This window comes from Teleopsis dalmanni, chromosome 1 (genome assembly GCF_002237135.1).
Source record: "Teleopsis dalmanni isolate 2A chromosome 1, ASM223713v2, whole genome shotgun sequence".
NCBI lineage: Eukaryota > Metazoa > Arthropoda > Insecta > Diptera > Diopsidae > Teleopsis > Teleopsis dalmanni.
The window spans coordinates 213,969,479-213,985,470 of record NC_051846.1 but is presented as its reverse complement, the minus strand read 5'-3'; the positions used below and the strand labels follow the sequence as shown (position 1 = coordinate 213,985,470).

Genomic DNA, 15,992 nt, shown 5'->3' with positions numbered 1-15,992 from the left:
AAACTTAAAATCATTTACACATATTGACAATGAATGCTGTGTATTCAAATAAGATAAAATGAATCCATTATCATAACATTCGATTTCACTGCATTGTTAGGCAACAAATTATTGCTTATAGTTACTTACATCATTCCATTATTGCAGGTGTGAACACCAGGAAACAACGGCGCGAAAGAACTACATTCACGAGGGCACAACTGGACGTTCTTGAGGCACTTTTTGGCAAAACTCGCTATCCTGATATATTCATGCGTGAAGAAGTGGCACTTAAAATCAATTTACCAGAGTCAAGAGTACAGGTAAGGGAAAACCAAAAAAAAAACAGTTTTTTTGAAATCTTCAGTGTTGAAGCCTTCAACCTTCAACCTTTAACAGCAACCACTAGATATTTTTTCTGCTATACCTGTAGTCAAGAATATACCATCCTCAGGGCAATATGGGTACTATACCCAGGTGCAAGCCTTTTTGGGGCGGTAACTTTTATTGGCGATATGCGTTCTAGGTACCTATTGTTTTGTTGCGATAAAAACAAAAAAATTGAAATTATAAAATGTCTGTAATAAGAGACTACTAATTAGTTTCAAAAAATTTGTTACTGTACTGTATTCCGCTATTTACTGTTTATTCACCATTATTATTTTTTCTTTATAACTTACATGAAATTGGGTACAGATTATTCAGACAATTATTCTGAATATTCAGACAAGACAATTTTTAATCTGATAACAGTCATTTGAACCTGCAGTAGATTCAGTTTCTCGATAGTCTCTAAAGCGCAAAAACAGTTGCTAATGTAACAGAAACAGACGTAATGTTGCCAAGAAATTATCCTCGCGCTGTTAAATGCGAACATTTATCAACAATTAGGATAATAGCAAAATCCTCAAATCCAAAGTGCAAACAAAGTTTGCTTCCAAAGTTGACAACAGCATATGGACATGTGTGCTTCTAAGCGATTACGCGTTATCACTTTTGGCTAGCGGCGGGAACTGTTAACAACTTAACTTGCTTACTGCGCTTACACGGCTGCAGTGGTAAATATCTCTGCTGCTTAAGCAAACATTGCTGGTGTGTCACAAACTAACATGAAATGAATGCAACATTCTGACGAACTCGGCAACAGAGCACAATGGCAAAGACGACGAGTTACCCTCTATTAACGGATTTGTTTGCACAACTCGATGACAAATTTTGAACATGATATGAAAATATTTTAGGAAAGTACCGGACGAGATGGGCACCCAGAACGAAAGGGATTGGGAAATTTCAAATAAATACTGGCAACTACTGTTTTCGTTGTTATTGTTATTGTTATTGTTTTACTTAAATTGGTTGTTGCCAATGTGCGTAAGATTTGTCTGCAATATCATTCTTGTTTACTTAGGTGTGTTTGCTGTGATTTATTTAGATTTTTATTTGCTTTTCCTGGCATTGTTCCTGGCTCTTAGCGAAATGTAACACACCACAATGACATAATTATTCCGAATAACAGAAGCGAGCGGTATCCTTAATATTTTTCTAGCCTCATATGACTGACTGCCTTTCGCCGTTGGCCAAATTATTCAACAGCAAAAGAGCAACAATACAAAATTATCAGCTACAGCTACTCGCAAATAAAGAAAAAAACGCAGTCCTGTGAAAATGCATATAGCTTGAAGCAAAAAATGTCCTTTTTGCACTATTGCCTGCCGCATACATATATAGGTATCATGTGACTAAGAGTACTGATTTCAAAGAGATAAAATGGAAAAATAATGTGAATTGAGATGTCAACTGAACGCTGTAAGAATATGCCTGGAATCACTAAGTTTGTCCATCAATTGAACATGACAAGCAAAACAAAATAATAATAGATGTATTTTAGGTTTTAGCTGTAATGATTTCTGTAAACACAGCCGCCAAGAAGTTGATTTGAACTGCACCAACTGAACCGACACATAAATGCACATCTACATCTACTTCGAACGCATATAGGAATCAGTTTAAATTTAGAAATAAGCAGAAAAGATATGGAAATGAAATTTGCGAAAATCGATAATTTGTAATTTAAGGACGTGACATTGAATATGAATGCAAGTATAAGAAACAATTGAAACAATAAAAATTCAAACCAATAGTTAACATGGAATTGGATATGAACGTGTTCTTTGGATGTTAAAAAGCAATGGGAAGCCATTCCAATTGTCGCATGGACAAAATTCTTTAAATTTGTTGAAACAATCGCAATCAATACGACCGTAACACTACGAACTGAACTCAAACTGAAAAACGACACGTTCCAGCGCGTGAATAGGACAGGACATTGCTTAAGTGCAATCAAGCAGTCGAAATCGATCGATTACCTGTGACTGGAGTGAGAGTGCAACTCAAAATATTCGTTCATTCAATGCCCACAGACGAGCTAGCCGCTGTCACTTTATGGTATCCTTCGTATGCTATGCTTCTTCTATTTGTTTTTCAAGAAATATATTTTTCTTTATTGGAATATTGTATTTCGTCTGCTAACTATTTTCGTTCGAGAGCGGCAAATCGGTCAATGTTCTTTATAAACTTTTTAAGACAAGTAGCCATCCAACAACTGCAATAGTTCACAACAACAAGTATGCAATTTGCAAAGTAATTTAAGTGTGTACTTCGATTCAATTCCAAATGTCTTCGCTCATTACCAATAATGAATCTTTTAAGTCATTAGCTATTACCAACTTATGACTTCATTGTTGTTTAAAAAATTTTTTAAATTTATTAGTTTGGTACTTTATAAATTCAGAAATGAAAATCTCAATGCTAAGAACAGGAAACTGATATAAAACCAAATAACTCGTCTGTCACTTCTATATGGATGTGTAGCGTTTAGCAAAACTTCAAACACTACTATTCGCCAGCTAGAAATTGCACAAAGCCACGCTCTGCAAAGACTTTTCAAAGTACCATGGTAGATTAGGTACGAATGACATCCTCAGGGACTTCAAGATTTATCCCATCAAAAAATACATAAAGGATAGAGCCCTGAAATTATTTGCGAAAACTGACAGACTTATCAACACCGCGTTATCAAATCTCAGAATGGTTACAGGCTCCTCGCGAAGGTATGCAGATCTGAGGTCAATTATTGCTTAGAGTGATGAAGTGATAAACAAAAATCTAGTCAAGGTGCACTGTCTCAAATAGCTTCAACATAATATAAATTTTACTGTATGATAACGATTAATTAAAATATAATATTTTAAAAAGATTTTATTATAACTGCAAGTTAATTACATTTAAATCTGTTCAGCCGCCGCTGGGCTGGCGCTAAGAATTGGATAACCGTGGATAATCAATATACCGTGCAGAGTTGATGGGATATCATTAGTTTCTTGCTACGAATTTATTTGTTGGATTGTATTGCAGAATTCAACTAATACATAGATTTTATCAGTTCTATCCACAATCACTTGCAATCATGTACTTAAGTAAATGATATTATTTCTTTTTAAGCGTTTCTTCAAGTGAAAACCTAAGTGTTTTGCATTTCGGTTTCGTTGAAGAAACCTCTTATAGAAAAAATAAACTAGAGGGCATTAACATCGCCAAATGGTATATATCTAATGTCATTTTAACTGTTTATATTAAAACTGTTAACAAAACAGTATTCTTTTGCGATATAGCGCAAATATAATATATCGATAGATGTTTTATAAAAATTGGCTTTTTACCTGTAATAAGTGTTAGACCAGGAATATGATATTGTAACAACGCGGATAAGATCATCTATTTTTCTAATTTTTTGAGCTGCTTGTTAAATCGCCATGAGATCTGAAATTGTTGTAAGTATAAGTCGTCTCCGTTGTGCTGTCTGTGAAAGAAGAGTAGATACTTTAATGTTGGCATGACGTGGGTTGCTCCTTGCGGAATTTGATATATTCTTACGCAACATTGAGAACAATTGACATCGTGCAAAATCACGATTTTGTTTCATTATCTTTCATAAAATCATATTTTTGGAATTAATCTTTGCATTTAAGGATCAATATTTACATATTAAATAAATGTTTATATTATATATTAAATGAAATTAATAATGCTGGAAAAAGTGATACTTTTGCTGTTAATATCTTTGAAATAACCAGAATTTTCTTAACAAACAAAGAAATTTGTACACAAAATATATTTTATATAGCAAGACATAAAAACTATCAAATTGATTTGTTGAAACCCCGCTTGAAGTACCAAAATGGAATCACAACTAATTAAACCACAATTTAACACTAAGTGCAACTATTATTGACCGGGTCACTATAGATTGAGTAATCACCTATCTAAGTTAGGCATTCAATCCAACTTGCACTGCAGATACTGTAGAGAAGAAAGAGAAACTGCATAACATGTGCTTGGGGAGTGCCCGACACTAATGCACAAGCGGGAGAAACACCTAGGAAGATGGATCATAAGGATTCAAGACTAGGAAAGATAGGCTCTATACAGTCTTTCATTAAAGAAATCGGACTTGGAGAAACACTCTAATCCGACTAAGGGGCTCAATTGATCTTTTAGGTCGCAGTGCATGATACCTTCTTTTAATAATAGTAATAGTAAGTACAATTATTGCAGTTAGTATGACATTTGTCGGCTATTAGAGTGCAATTTAGTATTTTGCTTAATTTAGTTCAATTCTTATCTAACAACTTTTCTGCAATTGCAACTAAAAATATAAGTAATAGAAAAAATTGTTTAAAACAATATTATGATTAAGTTGTATGTTGATGGTAATTACATTTATCAATGTCAAATAAATAGCTAGCATAATTTTTAAGTCATTTTCTTAATATTACCTTCAAAAATCAAAATACCCATATCAACTAAAGGCCCGCAGCATAGTGTGCATATCCGGTGAAAAACATTTTTAATTAGTTATTGCATAATCTGATTTACTACATTCTGCCAAACAACTGTTTGTTTCTACATCTGTAGACTATCTTAATTTACTAGTTAAGAAGTGGTTTTAATGTGACAAGTGCCCTAGAGTTTCGTTGTCTTCTAAAGTCACAGATACAATAAAAGTACATTTGAATCTTTTAAGATTGATTATGAAAACTGAACTTCCTGTGATATATATCTATTAATAGAAGTTATCAAATCTTGTCGATTATTAATGCCAACTATTATTCCTATCATCTAATGAGAGTAACCAGTTTTTGTATTTATATATACATTAATATGTATATAAAAAGTGATATTTATATTGGTATTATTTTCCGAACTTCATTTAAAAACTCTTTGTTTGAAAATCTATAACTAACTCTACTATAATTGCTTTTTTCGTATTTATTTTTGAAATTTTTTCCAATGTTATTAATACTTTTTTCAGACATGCCTTAATTTCGCAAAAATCTTATTTTCATCTTCGTTTTAACGACATTAAGTTGTTTTTTTTCTATATAAAACTCAATTTTAAGGTTAGAACGAAATGGAAAATGGACTTAATTTCGTTCTAACCTCAAAACTAAATTTTGTATTTAAAAAACGAAGGCTGAAATTAAGGAACATTTTAAATGAAACTATAAGTTAGATAAATTTTAAGCAAAAGATAATGTTAAGATAACGAAAAAGTGACATTTTTTTAAAATAAATGTCAGTGACAGTTGACTTTAAAAAAACCGGGAAATATTTTGAAAGTAGTGCAAATTTTAAAATTTAAATATAGAAAAAGAACTGTAACTGTTATTTATTTGAAATAGAGTGAAAAATGATAATTTACATACATCAAACCCACTAAAGCTAATAAAACTACTGAATGCCATCGTTTATAGTTATAATAATCAACTTTTAAAATTTCCCAGACAGAAATGGTGTTTGGAGCATGTAATTTTTAACTTTCGATTTATAAACAAAAAACACATGATTCCCTTAATTTGGGGCAGTATGAACACTTTCAAAATTAACTTAATTTCATTTTTACGAAAATAAGGAAATTTTGCTGTGTGAATATAGTATAATGTTCTATAATCAAAATATCTAGTTAATATCAAAATCTATACATACAAAAAACAGAAATATTAGAACTGTATAGTTTTAATTATCTTTAGATTATATTGTATATTATAGTATATTATATATATTATATAGTATATCCCATTACCTTTCAAATACGCCACAGTTCAGCAGTTTACGTTAATAAGTCACTACTATTAGTATTTTCAGTACCAATGCACTATACCTTCCTAACGTTTCTAATATAAGTTACATTTTAGATTTCTATTTTTAGATCTGCAGTCGAAACACTATCGTTTAATATCACTAACACAAATATAGCTATTTAATACTCAAAAATTATGTTGTAACCCTTACTCCCGCCCAATTTCAAATAAAATTAATTAGTAGATGTATATCTTCGACATTTTTATTTTTGATATTTTCTCCCCTCTCTACGGCTTTCTTAACACAAGCGAAACGCTCGTACGCACTATCAACCAATACAAACGATGTAATAATTTTCCACAGCTTATCTGCACCAGAACAGAACAAACATTTACGCCCTAATGTTTTGATTTGCCCTCAAATAAGGACACCGCACAGAGCGTAAACTCCAGAAAGAAGTTTGCCAAACACACCAACTCAAACGGAAATAAAATAAATCAAATCACATTTATGATGACGATAATGGTTGTTTTTTTTTGCTTTGAATTATTTGTCAGCGTTGCAGTCACGACTTCAGAATCCTGCTTTACTAACGCGCTTACAACAGTTTACGCTTTGTATCCCCAAGTCCATCGGACGGCAGCGACAATGCTGCTACAGTGCGTCACCAAGAAGAACGGAGGGTTGGATTTCGAAACTGTAACCGATTGAAACCGTGACTACCATTCGGTTCGTATGGTAGAAGTCTTCACCTTATATTCGCATACATGTATATATATACACATTAACTTGCATCTGTTGAGTGACAGCACTGAAGTGTGTGTGTGTGAGTGTGTGTTTGTGTTTTCTTTTCCTTTGTGAGTTTATAGTATATAAATCGAATTTACTATTTGCTTTGTATTTAACTCTTTATGCATGCAGTAGCAACCGAGGCAGCACACCCATTGCTTGTCTCATTGTCACATTTTTCGTCAATTGCTCGTAATACGCGTTTTCAGTGAAGGTAACGAAATCGTTGCGTATGAAAAAGTAACTGAAATTTACAGATGTTCCAAAAATTAATTTTCCCAGTCCGGGATTAACGTTTCTACTTACCGATCGGTCGAGCGAGCACACAAAACGAAAATATTCAATCAATGCTTTGCGTTTTTTGCTCTATTTGAAACTGATAAAAAATGAAATGAACTTCAAAAAAATTCTTTAAAATTATGAGCACACAGATAATGCATAATGCATCTATGCAGAATATTTTTTTAAATTTTTTTTATAACAGTTGAAGAAAATTTCAAATTTTGTATAATTTCATTGAATTCACTATTGGCTTTTAATTAGATTTTAAAATTAATTTAAAAGGAAAAATATATTAATACAAAGTAATTCCACGTCTCATTAATACCAAAAGGTTTGAAACGTATTTTACATAGCCAACAGAGTGCATCTTGCACTGCCTACTAAACGCATTCATATAGCTAAATGAAATGGTTATATAAATTATTAGGAAAGCAAGAAAGTCGCCTTATAATATATTCTTTTGTATAAACAAAAAAGTGTTCTATTATACATCTAGCATTGATGACCGTAGTATCTTAACTAACAGCACCCGCTCCACTAGTTACTACGACGTCGCTTAATATAAAAAGTCCAATTCCTACCCACTTCGAATTTATAAATAGGTCTAGTAAAAATAATATCATTATTTTTTCATGAAATTAAAGGCTTATTTAGCATAATTAGAAAAGAACTGCATTATTTTTTCATGAAATTGTAACCATAGTTAGGTCAAATATGCGCCGTTTTGTTTAATAACTTGTTGCAATTTTGAAAGTATTTTCATTATACTTCTCTCATAGAAGTCCTTCTCCCTATTGGCAAAAAATTGAGACACTCAATTTTCACAAGTCTCTATTAAAGCGAATTTTGGACAGAAACAGTTGGTAATCACTTGGTGCTACGTCTGGATTATAAAGTGGATGCATAACAACTTCCCAACCAAATTCCCGGAGCTTTTGGAGAGTCATTATCGATGTGTGTCTCTTGGCGTTGTCCTGCTGGAACACAATTCCTCTACTATTGCCGAAAGGAGGAAGTTTCTGGGCGATGTTTTCCTTCAGACGTCCAATTATTCCGGCGGGCAGTACAGTTTCGACCTAAGAGTTTTGCCTTAGGGGAGCAGCTCGTTGTAGATGATTCTCTATCAATCCCATCAAACACAAAGGAAAACTTTCTGGGTCGTCAATCCTGAACCATTGAACCCTGAACCTGAAACCATTTCAGCCGGCTCAACGCGATTCGACCACGACCACGACTGCTATAAACATGGGTCGATTTCGTTGCGATTCTTCAGAGATTCGTAGATGGAAATTCAGTCCATGAGATTTTTTTGCGTTAAATCGTGTGGCACTCATACATCGAGTATCTTTTTGTATTCAGCCTTATTCAAATGGTTCCAAACGGTTTTTTATGTAATCTTAAGCTTAAAGCAATCGCAACATGACGAGGCTAACATCACGGTTGAACTCGACAATTCCCATTATTTGGCCTTCCAGTGCGTGGTGTATCTTTAAAATCGAAATTACCGGAACAGAATAAGCGAAACCAAAATTGAGCATGATTACAGTATAAGCGGACCATAAACACTACTCATATTTTCAGCCGACTGGCTTACGTTTTCACTTTATAAAGAAAAACTGTAAAATATTGCGTATTTTCTCTTTGCTAGTGTCCATTTTTGACGCGCTCTCAACAAACTAAACTATCAAAAAAGATTTTTTAGCACGCAATCCCATCATTCTAATGCCATGTAACATAACCCGATCAGATTTATACAACGCGGGACACAGATATCTAAAGCCAGCTATTGGAAAAATAATAGGTTTGTTTTTATTACGCCAATATATATCGACTGTTACCAATCAATGCCATGCTGACTAAATGATGTTATCTAAGCAAAACAAAGTTACATCAGGAAGTAATTTAATAAACACGTGTTCGTTTTCGACGTATTCCTCCAAAAATTGTGTTAAGATAGAGCTTGGCGAATCAAATCAAGTGTCAATTCTCTGAGTACCGGAACATATTGTCGTACGCGGAAACGAATACGCAGACGAACTAGCCAGAAAAGAAGCAGAAACACCGATGATGGAGCCGGAACTTATTATGGTCTAAGACATAGTACGGTCCTTTCTCTCATAAAAATAAAGGAGAACCAGAATAAAAAGGATTACTGGAATAATATACCAGAATTAACACAATTTAAATCACTTATTGGTACCTATAACAAGGAATCCTAACAGGGCACTGTAAACTAAAATACCACTGAGTACACATACTGATGCAAACTGTAGATTCTGTGAAGAGAATGAGGAATCGGCCACACATATACTGTTAGAATGCCCTGCGGTAATGCACATACGGAAAAGGCTCATGGGAATGTATAATCTTACGGAACAGGCAATAAAACTGTTTATTGAATTTATCTGCCCAGCTCTACGCTAAATGTAAATTTACAAAGATATACGCAATTCAAACATTGTATAGTATCGCTGAGTGTATCCTTCAATAGTTTAAATAGTCGAAAATGATTAAGGATAACAAGGCGTTAACGTTAACACTTCTATTTCAATTTCTACAATAAGATATTATTCTTATTCTCTATCAAAGATATTACAATTTTTAATATGTTTAAATTTATATTTTACTTTGGTAAGATAAATTGCATCATTGCAGTAAGTGAAGTAGTAAGTGAATCAATAAATTGAAACCTCACCTGAAACAAGTAATCTTATTTCAAATGAAATTTTAAGAAAAAAATCTGGTTCTTAGAATTATTTTTATAATACAAATTTATTATAAATTGCTTATCACTATACAAAAATTAATTTATTTAATCGAATATCAATTAAACTTACTGCATTACTTACCTAACGCCGTCCTTCTCTCCTAGTACAGCATAGGACCTCAGAAATAATCTGATTTCAAATGAAATTTTAAGAAAAAAATCATTCTTAGAATTATTTTTATAATGCAGTATTTATTTTAAATTGATTATCTGTATACAAAAATTAATTTATTTAACAATATATCAATTAAAGTTATTGCATTAGTATAAAGAAAAACTCTTTTAGTCTATCATATATGTTATGTTTTCATTTTACGCAAATAATTTGATAATTATCATAATTTTAACCAATGTTTTTAATATGTAATGACATTTATTCCACTCTGTAACCAAGTCCGTTTTGCGTTACTTTATACTTGTGAGACTTGAATCCACTAAAACCACCTTTTAGGAATGAATGGAGAAGATTTCCACAGCAATGTGGAAACTTCATTCCAGTAATCAGGGCAGAGAAATGAAAGCAGGTAGGTTTAATACTCTCCGGCTCTTAATATAATCATGTCTTAAATGTGGTTTAAGAAATTTATCAGACATTAATAGTTTTTAACATGTACTAAATATCAAACATGTTGGTGCGCCACCAAGAGTAGGTGGACCCATGGTCTGCATATATGCATATCACTAAGATCTAAATGACATTTAATTGCGTTAGCCAATTGAATAATTTCTCATTTGTATCTTTCTCCAATATATGTATGTTAATTAATCTCCACAAAATAATAAAGAATTTTTAAAAGTTCATTATTTTGTTGCTCTGCCAATTAACTCTAGCTACAATTTGTACCCTACTTTCATTTAATGCTATTATGAAAGAACACTTGCTTATGATAGATCCTACTACTAATTCTTTTTTCCTACTTATTCTTTTTTACCAACAGTTATATACGCACTAATCTTCGTCTACTTATTTCCTATCAAAAATACAAAATTATAAATATGGATTGAATAAAGTCCAAATATATGCGTAGGCATATATATATATTTATTTCTCTAAAGCATTCTCCCGATTGTGGTCGCATTATACCTAAATAAGTTGAATTAAATCAATAACCTACCGCTCCTCTACTATAAATTCAAGCTAAATATTAAATAATATGAGTTTTAAAAAATATGTCTTCAATATTCTTTACACAGATAATTACATTACAAATAATTTATCATTTACATGTTAATATAATATAATAAATGTAATTTTAATTAATAAATAAAATTAATTAAAATAATTATGTTTTGTTTGACTTTTTGTTTCTGATTCCTACTAAAAGTTATAAAAAAATTTTCAGATTGTGCCATTTTCTATAAAATTTCAGTAAAAATTTATGAATAATAACCAAACTCAAATGAAGATATACATTTCAAGGTATACATTACTATGCATCTATAGTATAGTAGTAGTATTTATCTTTATTTTACTTTATCTTAAATATGTTGTATTACAAAGAAATTTATAATAATTATATTATATATGTAAAGTTTACAGCAATGACATTTTCACTGTCTGCCGGAAGTTTAGATGAATATTTTATTAACTTATCTTAAAAATTAAATAAAAATTTTTAGTAATAAATTTAATTGTATAATATAAATATTAAATTAAATTACTTTAACAAGAGTGACAAATTTCATATTAACTAATTTAGAAATCTCCATTTATTATCTTTAGCCTGTTTTTTTACAGCATTTAACGATACATCTATATATAATACATCTATATATACGATCACATACAGATCAACTGATTTTGTCTATTAATGAAATTCTACTTATCAACATACCATGACATACTGTAATGTTAAATTACTACTCGCGATGTTAAGCGTCACAAATATGTCACAAGCTATTAGGAAGTAATGACATATATACCGAGTACATTCCAAAGCAATTGTACCTATAAGTGAAGTATGAATTGTAGCTAATATTACACTTTTAAAAGAATAACAATTTGTTCCAGAGGATACGTATATATCTGGAATATATCTTTTAATAAAAATTGTAGCAACAGATTTAAATGAAACTATACAGTTTATATACAGTTTCCGAACGTCTATTCTCAATGTTAAAAATATGTTAAAAATATCTCGATAAACCTAATACATCCGTTTTTGGTAATACCGGGTACATTTCAAAGCTATTGTGCCTATAATTGAATTATTAATTGTTGCTAAAATCATACTTTTAGAAAAATAACAATTTGTTCTAGATGATACGTACTTTATATCTTTAAAAAAAATATAGAATCACATTTAGATAAAACTAACGTGTGGGCTCTATTTCGGGAAGCACAGTTTATACGGTTTCTGTACGGATAAAATCGATGTTAAAAATACCTCGATAACCTAATATGTTATATCAATTTTTCGCAATTGTGTAAAGAGTGCAAAAAATAAATTAAATAAATTATTTAAAATAAGAACACATTCATACCACAATTTAAATACTGAAAAAACTAGCTTTAATGTGTAATTCGATTTTGTTTCGGCAAAGAACAACTGCGAGAAGGTAATCGGAACTTTCCGGCTGTAATATTTTGCTGACACAATCTGGAATTTGTGTGTCATTTAAGAGATATTAAATTTTACTCTTCATTAACTGATTTCAAATAAAATTTTAAAAATGCGATTCTTTGATTTGGTAGGCAGCGTACGAGGGTGGAGAATTTAAATCAGTTCATTCAAATTGAAATTGAAATTTAATTCCTATTTTAAAATCATTCTTGGCACCCTTGCTAATGTCAATTTAACTTTTCGAATATTTCCTTTATTAAGTTTTACTTTGTTGAAATAATAGCACTGGAGGTAGCGGTAATGAAATTTGATACGCCTTGTTTAATGCTCTTTTTATGGGTAACTGCAGCGTCAACTATTCAATAATTCTTGTACACAAGCGAAAAAAACGCCCTCGATAACTTTTCAGATTTGAATGAGTTGCCTCAGAGAGCAGAACACACGCATACGCCGGTTGGTGACGTACGAATTTCACTGGTCCCAGAATTCGTGGCCTAAGGCATTATTTGATTCACGCATATATTTTCATTTAGTGTCAGACGTCGTTGTTATTGTTTTTTCAGTGTTCGCTGGCTTGGTTCTGGATTGTTGAATAACTTGGCTGGCAAGTGTTAAATTCGCATGGGTTGCAAAGGGGCTCGGATGTTTACACTAAAAACAGCAGCACATAAACCATTAGCAGCGAAACACTCACTACTTACCCACTCAACACTTTTCCAAGCAAATTGCCCCGCAACATTTTCAGAGCTTGTGGAGAGATGCACATGCACTCACAAGCTCACTTTACAACCACATCAACGTATATGTGATTGCAAACACATTGAAACAAACAAAATCACAAAAACAAAATTTGGGTACCAAATTCCAGCTTGTTTTTTTATTTTTGTGCTTGGTGTGTGCGTGTATGTGTGTGTGTGTATATGGTTTATTTTTTTCTGTCATTTGAAATGGGAAACGGGCGTTAGCACTTTGCGGATTGTTTGCAGCCCCTTAAGCATAACAAACAAGGATAAGTGAATTCCTTATCTTTTATTTCCTTATTGAAGTTTTTCTTGGTATTATTTTGGTTGTGGGGATGTGCGGATGTGCGGATATGCATGGTATAATCAAGTCAATTTTCGCTTTCACGTGGTATGTGTGACCGTATTCGATTGCTTAAAATAACACATTGCTACCAAAGAGGAGCAATCTTCTTCAGCATAGCTTTGGGTTGATTGTACAACTTTATTTTGACACTCGGGCACAAGTGTAAAGGCAAATAAATGCAAATGCAGGGCGCGTGACTTTTTACACTTGCTGTGTTGTGTACACATCACTACCATAATTTATTCATTGACGTCATATCTGGCGAGTAGCAACTCACTCGGTAGTAAAGTGTGAACGAATGTGAACGAATGTGACTGGCATGAGCCAGTTGAAATGACAACTGAATTTGGCAAATAAACACTTAAGGGCCATAAAAAATTAATTGCTGTGGGAAAATTTAACTTTTACCAATTTGTAGCATATAATTCTTCGGATCAATTATACTTGAACATCTTGAATGAACTAATAATTATTCTTTCTATTTCTTTTTAGGTGTGGTTCAAAAACCGTCGAGCTAAGTGTCGTCAGCAGCTTCAGCAGCAACAGCAGTCTAGTAGTCTTAATAGCGCCAAAAACGTTAATTCCGGATCCACTTCATGTGCATCGTCACGTAACTCATCGTCTACCGGCAACAACAACAACAACAACTCAGCCAACACTTCCAAGTCCAACTCACATCATTCATCGTCAAATAACAACAACAAATCCAGCTCAGGAGCTAGTATATCAAATGGGAATAATTCAAGTGGAAACTCTTCGGCGGCGGCGGCAGCAGCTGCTGCAGCAGCAGTAGCTCAATCAATAAAATCGCATCACAGTTCCTTCCTCAATTCTTCCGCATCCACATCTGCCACTACACCGTCAAGCTCGTCCATGAATTCACATGCACACCATATGTCTGGAAGTGGTTCTGGTAATTCCATCAGTGGTAATCCCGGATCACTGAATGTTACTGCAGCACATCAGAATTCATCTCCATTATTGCCTACGCCTGCCACCTCAGTTAGTCCGGTTAGCATCGTTTGCAAAAAAGAGCACATCAGTAGTGGCTATCCAACTGATGCATTGCGTGGTTCTTATGACACAATAAAGGAAGCTGGTGGTGACATTAGTTCTAACTCTCACCACCACAGTATCTATGGTACTGCCGCATCAGCGAATCCTCGCTTAGTGCAGGCTGGTGGCAATATAACACCAATGGACTCTAGCTCCAGCATCACAACACCTTCTCCACCAATAACACCAATGTCACCACAATCCGCAGCTGCTGCAGCTCATGCCGCTCAATCGGCTCAGTCCGCACATCATTCCGCCCATTCAGCTTACATGTCAAATCACGATTCATATAACTTTTGGCATAACCAATATCAACAATACCCAAACAACTATGCCCAAGCTCCTAGTTACTATTCCCAAATGGAGTATTTTAGCAACCAAAATCAAGTCAACTACAATATGGGCCACTCCAGTTATAGTGCTTCCAACTTTGGACTCTCCACAAGTCCTTCGTTCACAGGTACTGTCTCAGCTCAAGCGTTTTCACAAAACAGTCTGGACTACATGTCGCCACAAGATAAATACGTAAACATGGTGTAGAATCTGCTGCAAAAGTATTGCAGCAAACAGACTTAAATGGTATAATCTGAAAAAAGTCAAGACTGCAGTCGAGGATGCAGTTCAACTTGCTGCATTAATTGTGTTTGTCAAGTGACGACTTACAGAGAAGACAAAGAAATCATTTCAAGACATATCCAATGTTTCAGTGCACGCTCTGCAATTAATCAATCGAAGCTTTTTGTTTTAGATACATTGTTTTAATTAAATCCATTTTAGAAATTAGATTGTAAATACACTTAAAATACTTTAAAAACTCGTTTTAAAAATGCAGCCAACATCAACGAATATATCAGTGATAATGACAAACTATTTATAGGTTATTTGTTTGAAATTGAGTATGAAAAGGGCGGAAAGAAGAATAACCTGCAACTGAAAGGGGCCGAAACTGCAGTTGTAAGCAACAAATCTGACATATTTTTTATTCTTAATTTATAATTGCTCCAAAAATCATGCAGCCTCCTCCAGGGCTAAGTTTAATCGCAAATGAATCAAATGTAAAATGCAAAACAAATATAATTTATTCATAAGAGAAATAATTGTTCATAATTTTAATTTCAAGATGTATTTTAGACACCAAATCCCACAATTTTTATTGATTTCCGAAGCACGGCAATGAAAACAGATTTAAATTATATAATAAAGGTCCCAACAATTCTGAACAAACAAAACATTCATATCATTATATTGGCATTTGTAAAAATATTACAATATTTAATTATAAAATAAATTATATAATATACATATATAATATACATATTATATAATAT

The 15,992-nt window shown here is 32.7% G+C and overlaps 1 protein-coding gene across 1 annotated transcript in view; it reads left to right on the top strand.

Moving 5' to 3' along the window:
- The window catches only part of LOC119667237 (homeotic protein ocelliless-like), a 16,681-nt gene extending 753 nt beyond the window's left edge, over positions 1-15,928 (top strand). Inside the window, exons 2-3 of the mRNA XM_038076528.1 lie at positions 148-302; positions 14,101-15,928. Of these exons, the coding sequence (XP_037932456.1) occupies positions 148-302; positions 14,101-15,204 (1,259 nt within the window). The 3' untranslated portion in view covers positions 15,205-15,928. The remainder of the gene's footprint in view (positions 1-147; positions 303-14,100) is intronic.
- The last annotated feature ends 64 nt before the right edge of the window (positions 15,929-15,992 follow it).